Source organism: Dipodomys merriami, unplaced genomic scaffold (genome assembly GCF_024711535.1).
Source record: "Dipodomys merriami isolate MVZ:Mamm:240054 unplaced genomic scaffold, mDipMer1.0.p SCAF_70, whole genome shotgun sequence".
NCBI lineage: Eukaryota > Metazoa > Chordata > Mammalia > Rodentia > Heteromyidae > Dipodomys > Dipodomys merriami.
The window spans coordinates 3,203,033-3,210,255 of record NW_027206291.1 but is presented as its reverse complement, the minus strand read 5'-3'; the positions used below and the strand labels follow the sequence as shown (position 1 = coordinate 3,210,255).

At 65.6% G+C, this 7,223-nt stretch overlaps 1 protein-coding gene across 1 annotated transcript; it reads left to right on the top strand.

Annotated features, from left to right (window-relative positions):
* The first annotated feature begins 880 nt into the window (after nt 1–880).
* Nucleotides 881–2,184, top strand: Znrf4 (zinc and ring finger 4). The gene has a single exon (XM_070008063.1). It carries the CDS (start codon nt 881–883, stop codon nt 2,060–2,062), a length of 1,182 nt encoding a protein of 393 aa, XP_069864164.1. The 3' UTR covers nt 2,063–2,184.
* Nucleotides 2,185–7,223: the final 5,039 nt, after the last annotated feature.

Below are 7,223 nucleotides of genomic sequence, written 5' to 3'. Positions count from 1 at the left end.
TCAGTGCCCCCACCCCATCCCCGCAGCTGTGCCCGAGAGAGAGCTCGGATTTGGGGCAGCTGGTGTGGAACAACTTGAATTAGACGGTTTCCCGTTGAGCGTCCAGGGCCTCTCCTTTCCTTCACAGGCCCCACAGTGCCTGTCGGGGGGGCCCCCCCCGGGTCTGATGAGGGAGGCAGGACCGAAAAAAGCCCGGAGCTTGCTCCCAGAAAATTCAGCAGAGAAAGAACAGGGAGAACGAACGAGGAGGGGCTTCACCAGGCAAGCTGGGCCCTGAGAATGGCACAGAGCAGAGCAGGAGAGGAGGAGGGAAAGACTCCGGGCAGAGGATTCCGCCTGTGCAAAGGGCCTGGGGCCGGCAGGAGCTGGGAGGCCCAGGTGGGCTGGAGCAGAGGCAGCGATTGGGTCGGGGTGGTGGTGCACGTATAGGGGTTCCCCCCTAGCATCCTGGGCGGGCGGTGGGGGGGGCCCCTCGAGCACGGTGTCTGGAGTGCTAGAACCTTGGCAGAGATGACGTCACAGAGGTGTGCAGGTGGGGGTGGGGAGGGTGGAGGCTGGCAGAACCCTGGGGAGGGGGGAGGGGAGGGTGGCTACCGGGATCTCAGTGTCACCTGGCAGAGAGGGGGACAAGCCGGGCCGGGGAGCCCAGCTTCCAAGACGCCATGCGGGCTGGGCTGCCCCTGGGAGCCGCTCTCTCCTAGGGTCCCCCCTCCCCCCGACTCCCGCCGCCGTCCGCGTCCCGCTGACCCCGTGGGCCTCGCCAGCCTCGCGCGCGCGCGCCCGCCCGGCGCATGCGCCCGCGGCCCTGGCGCTCCGGGCGGCCCGGCGCTGCCCGCGGGCCCCGGGGCGGCCTAGGCGCGCGGCCCGGGCGGCGGCGCGCATGGAGCGGCCCGGGCGCGGCGCGGCGCGGCTGCTGCTACTGCTGCTGGCGCTGCTGAGCGGCTCGGAGGCGGTGGTGCGCGCCGTGCTGTGGGGCAACTCCAGCTCGGTGGACTTCGCCGCGCTGCCGGCGCTGTTCGGGGCCCCGCTGGCGCCCGAGGGCGTGCGCGGCTACCTGGAGGAGGCGCGGCCGGCCAACGCGTGCCAGCCGATCGCAGGCCCGCGGCCGCCGGCGGGCCGCAACGCCTCGCTGGGCGCCATCGCGCTCATCCGCCGCTACGACTGCGCCTTCGACCTGAAGGTGCTGCACGCGCAGCGCGCCGGGTTCGAGGCGGCCATCGTGCACAACGTGCGCTCCGACGGCCTGGTGCGCATGGCGCCGGGCTACGAGGACCTGCGGCGGCAGATCGCCATCCCGGCCGTGTTCGTGGGCGAGGCGGCCTCGCAGGACCTGCGCGTCATCCTGCGCTGCGACAAGACGGCGCACGTGTGGCTGCTGCCCGACGGCCCGGCCTGCGGCGGCGGCGGCGGCGGGGACGGCGGGGGCGCGGCCTCGCGGCGCCTGGCGCTCGCCTGGCTGCTGGGCCGCGCGCTGGCGCTGGCGGCCGCCGCGCTGCTGCTGGCGCGCCGCCTGGGGCTGGGGCTGGGCGCGGGCGCCGCCTGGTGGAGCCGCGCACGCGCACTGCGCTCGCCGCCCGCGCCGCCGCCGCCGCCGCCGCCGCCGCCGCCGCCGCCGGGACACAAGGCCCAGGTGCAGGTGTTCACGCGCCTGCGCGACCTGTGCGCCATCTGCCTGGACGAGTACGAGGAGGGCGAGCGCCTCAAGATCCTGCCCTGCTCGCACGCCTACCACTGCCGCTGCATCGACCCCTGGTTCGCGCTGGCCGCGCAGCGCGCCTGCCCCATGTGCAAGCAGTCGGTCGCCAGCACCCAGGACGGCTCCGACTCGGCCGCCGACAGCCTGGGCGGCGGCGGCGGCGGCGACGGCGACGACGACGACGAGCCCGACGCGCCCTCGCTGCCCGGACACCCGCCCCCGATCTGGGCCATCCAGGCCCAGCTGCGCTCCCGGCGGCTGGAGCTGCTGGCCCGCGCCGGCCCCCGGCCCCGCTGCAGCTCCACGTCCCTGGGCCTGGCCGACCACGTCGCGTCTCCTCCGGATGGGTCTCCCCGAGCCTCCTGACACGCACCCCCTTCCTGCCCTCCCTCCCCCCCCCAACACAGACCCCCCTCGCCAGACCAGATCTGGATGGGGACGTCGTGAAAATAAAAGTTCAAAACGAAAAGGGGGTTTTGGATGGTCCACCGGTGGTGTGTGTGGCTCTTGCTGCCAAGGTGGATGCGGGGAGGGATGGCTGGAGCGCCCGCAGCCGCTTTGGGCTAGGAGGAGGAGGACGTCAGCCGAGCAACGGGAGACAAGGCCTGTCTCTAGGGTGTCTGGTGGGGTGTGGGGGGGGGACTCAATGGCAGCTACGGCCATTGGGTCAAGGGTTGCTGTGAGTTAGGGTTTCTTAATTCTACTCCCCTCCCCGGCTGGGAATACAGGCTGTTGGGTTTTTTCCCTCCTGTTTTCTGTATGAGTAGCTGACCACTCTTCTTTTTTCCTTTTCTTTTCTTCCTTCTTCCTCCCACCCTCCCTCCTCCTTTCCTTCCTTCTCTCCCCCCTCCTCTTTCCTTCTTCCCTTCTTTTCCTTTGAGTCAGTCCTGGGGCTTGAACTCTGGGCCTGGGCACTGTCCCTCAGATCTTCAGCTCAAGGCGAGCACTCCACCACTGAAGCCACAGTGTCACTTCCGGTTTTCTGGTGGTTTATTGGAGATAGGAGCCTCACGGTCTCTCCTGCCCAGGCTGGCCTTGAACCGCGATCCTCAGATCTCAGCCTCCTGAGTAGCTAGGGTGACAGGCGCGAGCCACCGGCGCCCGGCTTCACAAGTTTCTTGAGTGACTGAGGGACGCTCCCCAAGTTAGACCTCCTGTGGATGGTCAGGGCGATCCAGGTCACCAGGGAGGTAAATCAGCCTGCCTGAGGCCCTTCTGTGCGCCAGGCCAGAGGACTCATCCCACCATCCATCCTCTCTGAGCCTCAGTTTCCCTGCCTGCAAAGGGAGCCGAGGACCTGCCCACTGAATTACTGCTGGAGGAGCTATGTTTAACCCCCCAGACCAGGAACTTCCCCAGGAAACCCCGGGGGCTGCCTGGAGGCGGCGTCTCCCCCCCTGAGCGGAAAAGCCACAATGCCTGCTACATCCGGGGGTGTTTGGTAAGTGCACATGGACGCTCCCCCTCTGCTCAGGCCCTGCCTGCCCCCCTTCCCCCCGTCCTGAGGCACCCCCTCCCCGCTGTCCCAGCCTCCTTGCTACCCCAGCAGCCAGGCCCAGGCTCCTTTCCAGCCGCCTCCGGGAACGATCGTGGCTGCCAAACCCTTGCATCTGCTCAGGGCCGGCCATGCCAGCCCCGCGCCCCCGCCACGGCTGCCAACCCGTGAGCTCAGCTGAGGGAGCTCCTTCCTGCCGGCCAGGCGGTGCCATCTGTGTTGGCCCTGGTATGTGTGTGTGTGGGGGGGAAACTGAGGCTCAGTGGGGAACTTGGGGCTGGCAGGGGTCTGCGCTCCTCCCTTCACGACTTTGCAGCTTGGGCCAGGTTCCTGGGGGACACCCTGTGTCCCCCCTTCCAGGGAAACCACGAAGGATTCCCCCGTCTCGGTGGTGGCAGAGGCAGGGAACCCCAAATGTCAGCCTCTGTGGTGCTGCGGGGAAATAGGCGGTGTTGGTTGGAAGTAGGGGACTCCAGAGGTGCCCCCCGCACCCCCCCAACCATCAGCACTCTGGAGGCAGAGCAGGAGGTCCTGGAGTTTGGGGCCACCCCAAGCCAATCCCAGCCCAAGCCCACAGAGTCCCGTGGACCTGCCACCTGTGGGGCAGAGAAGCACCAAGAAGATTCAAGCAGAGGAAGCTGGGGGGGGGGGGAATGAGGGAGCAGCAGGTGCAAAGGTCCTGGGGCACGAAACCTTGCAGAAGCCAAGATGGTTCCATCAGTGAGAGCCTAGGGGAAAGCCAGCCAGGACCTGGCTGAAGAAACAGGGGATGGGATTCACTTCTGAGAGCAGCAGGGAGCATGGAGAGTTTGTGGTTTAAAATCGCAGGCTGGGGTCCGGTTTGCAGGTGGGAGGTCGCCTTCGGTTCACAGCGCTCTGCGTGTCACAAACAACTGGTGTGCGGACACCACCGCCACTGAGTCAGGGCAGTGTGGCACCGGTCCCAAAGCCGTTTCCGTGAGACAATCCAGGGACTCGATCCCCACACGTGCGCGGAGGGTCCTGAATGCAAGCCCCAGGAGGGACAGACAGACAGACAGGCAGACAGACAGACAGACACACACACACACACACACACACACACAGAGGCCCGGCCACGCCCCCTCTCACCATTCTGCTCCATTCTGACCCTGGCTCCGCCCCACGATCTGGCTCCACCCCTCCCTCTTCCCGTCCCTGCCCTATCCACTCATGGCCCCGCCCATTCCACCCCGGGTCCCGCCTTCTGTCATGGCCACGCCCTCACGCTAATACCACGCCCACTCGTCATGGTCCCGCCTCTTTCCTGGTCCTGGCCCTGCAGTGCGGCCCCTCCGCCTGAGCTAGGCACGCCCCACCCTCCCGGGCCTGTGGCCCCGCCCCTGAAACCTGGCCCCGCCCCTCCGCGTCCTGGCCCCGCCCCTCCGCGTCCTGGCTCCGCCCCTCCGCATCCTGGCCCCGCCTCTCCGCATCCCGGCCCCGCCCCGCCTCCAGGCCCCGCCCCCCGCATCCAGGCCCCGCCCCGCATCCAGGCCCCGCCCCTCCGCATCCTGGCCCGGCCTGCGGAGGACGTTCTCAGGAACAGATGGCCGCCTTCCTTGCCCAGCGCTCTGCCAGTTAATTACCGCCGCCTGTAATTAAACTTCCCACAAATTAGCTGTCAGCTGCGCTAAAGGGAGCTGTCCCTCTCAAATGCCACCTTGACTTGCTGAGTTGTGAGCCTTGTCGACAAAATAATTAACGGCGGAGGGAGACAACCAAACTTCCAGCCCCCCCACCCCCCTCCCCGACGTCCCACCCCCAAAGCCAAACGCTGCCAGCTGAAGTGCGGGAACACAAGGCTTGTCACTGTGGAAAGAGCTTGTATTGAATACCTACTGTGTGCCAGCACACAAGGTAGAGTCTCAGTCTCCCTGAACTTCCATCTCCAGCTCGTGCAAAGGCCCTGGGGCAGGGCGGAGTCTGGAGGAGCAGCGAGACATCCAGGCTGCCGCAGGTGAGCCGTGGGCCCAAGGAAGGAGGAAAGAGGAAGAGGGTGGGTGGGTGAGTCGTGCAGGCTCCCCCTCCCGCCACCGCGGACTGCAGGGAGGACTTGGGTCTTGACCCAGAAGAACGTGGGAGACATGGAGATAGAGCTGCGGATAGAGGGAGGGGAGGGACGGGATTCAGTGCTGTCTGGAGGGCACCACAGGGAAGACAGACTGGAGGCCAGGCTGGAGGCCCCTGCCCTGTTTCAGACGAGATGGTGGGGCTGGACGAAGCAGGAGGAGGAGGAGGTGGGGGAAGGCTCAGGTCAGGGAGGATTGGCTGGGGCGGTCGGGAAGGGGAGGGTTCCGGGTCAACGGCCTGAGCCCCAGGTGAGTGGTGCAGGGTCCTGGGGTGGGAGCCAGGAAGTTCTCCCACACCGGATCCCAAGGCTCTGGATAGGTGGCAGGGGAGGCGGCGGCGGCGTCTCCCTGTGACTCAGTCTCTCCATCTGTGAAATGGGTAAAGTAGCCGGCTGGGGTGCTGGGGAGGGGCAGGTGGAAGCCTCAGGGACTGCAGCAGATCCGGAATTCAGAGGAGAGGGTTGGAAGGTGGCCGTGGGGTGTTCCTATGAAATAATACTCGGGTGGGGGTGGGTCTAGATCTTGGACACCCCCCTCCCAGATTCCCCCCCCAGGAAAACCACCTGCAGGGAAATTCATCCTGAGGAGGACGGTGTCAGCCAGAATAAAATACAGCACGGAAAGGGACTGACACCTCCCCCCCCTGCAAATGGAAACACATGCCTGAGGCGGTTTTTGGGGTGCTGGCGAGGCTGGGTGTCTGGGTTGAAGGCAGATGTATGCATTTGTCAAAACTTACCCAACTGTGTCCTCCAATTATGTCTCAATGAAACACATCCAAAGTGTGGAGGGGGGAGGACGGGGGGGGGGCGCATCCCGCTCCCCTCCCCTGCCAGCGGGAAGGCAAATGGCACACCCCGAGCCTGGCAGCCGCTGGGGAGGGGCTCCCGAGTGAGGGTTTACTCAAGGGAAGCCAGAACATATGTCCACCTGGAGCCAGCCCTTCCTGCAGCTGCCTGGCCACTCAGCCAGCTGCGGGAAACAGCCCACTGTGGCCCAGCCAGACACTGGAGTACTACACAGCCCTGAAAATCGGAGGAGGTCTGACGACAGGCCACGTCCCCGCGAGGAGGAATGTCTGATTCACGTCACGCTCGGTGACAGAAACCAGATTCCCAAGGTGTTGTCCTTAGGCGTACTGTGCACACCGTTTGTAAAACAACAACAAAACAACCGGACAACCTTTGGAATGGGGAGAGGAAGATGAAGGGGAGGGAAGTGGCAGGGATGGGCGGGTGCACTGTGTGATGTGGGGGACAAAGTGCTCTGTCCAGGCTGGGTGGGCTGCTCCCCCCAGGCCCCCAGTGCCAGCCACAGCGCTGCCAGGAGCAACAACGGAGACATAAAAGCCTGGTAGGGTAGCTCACACCTGTAGTCTGAGCTCCCGGGAGGCTCCCGAGTCTCCAGCCTCTCCCGGGCTGCGCTCCGCACCCTGAAACCAATACACACAAGAAGAGGAATGAAGAACGTCCGTCCCCAGCCGGAGGGCGAAGGGGACGTGACAGGTGTTCTCTTTGGATGTAAAATTCCCAAAGCAACCCCCTGTGCCCGTACCCCCTTAGCCCTGCGCCCCATCCCCAGCAAGCACAAGCACGCAAAGCAGCACCTGCCTGAGATTCCGTCAGAAAAAACAGAATTAGAGCAGATAATTCGGAGGAAGACGGCACTAAAGTTTCCCATGCAGAATTGAATCTTGGGCTGGACCCCCTCCCCTGCCCTCCCCTCCCTGCCCTCCCCTCCCTTCCCTCCTCCCTGCCCTCCCTCTCCTCTCCTCTCCCTCCCTCCCCTCTCCCTCTCCCCCCACCCCGCTCCTGTGTTGGGGTTCACGCTGGGGGGGCTGGTGACAGTGCCCCAGGAGGAATTGTGAGCTCCCCAGAAACCTAAGCGCTCCCAGCCCAGAAGAACACAGCCTGCCCCGCCGCAAGGTCGCCGCGATGGAAAAACT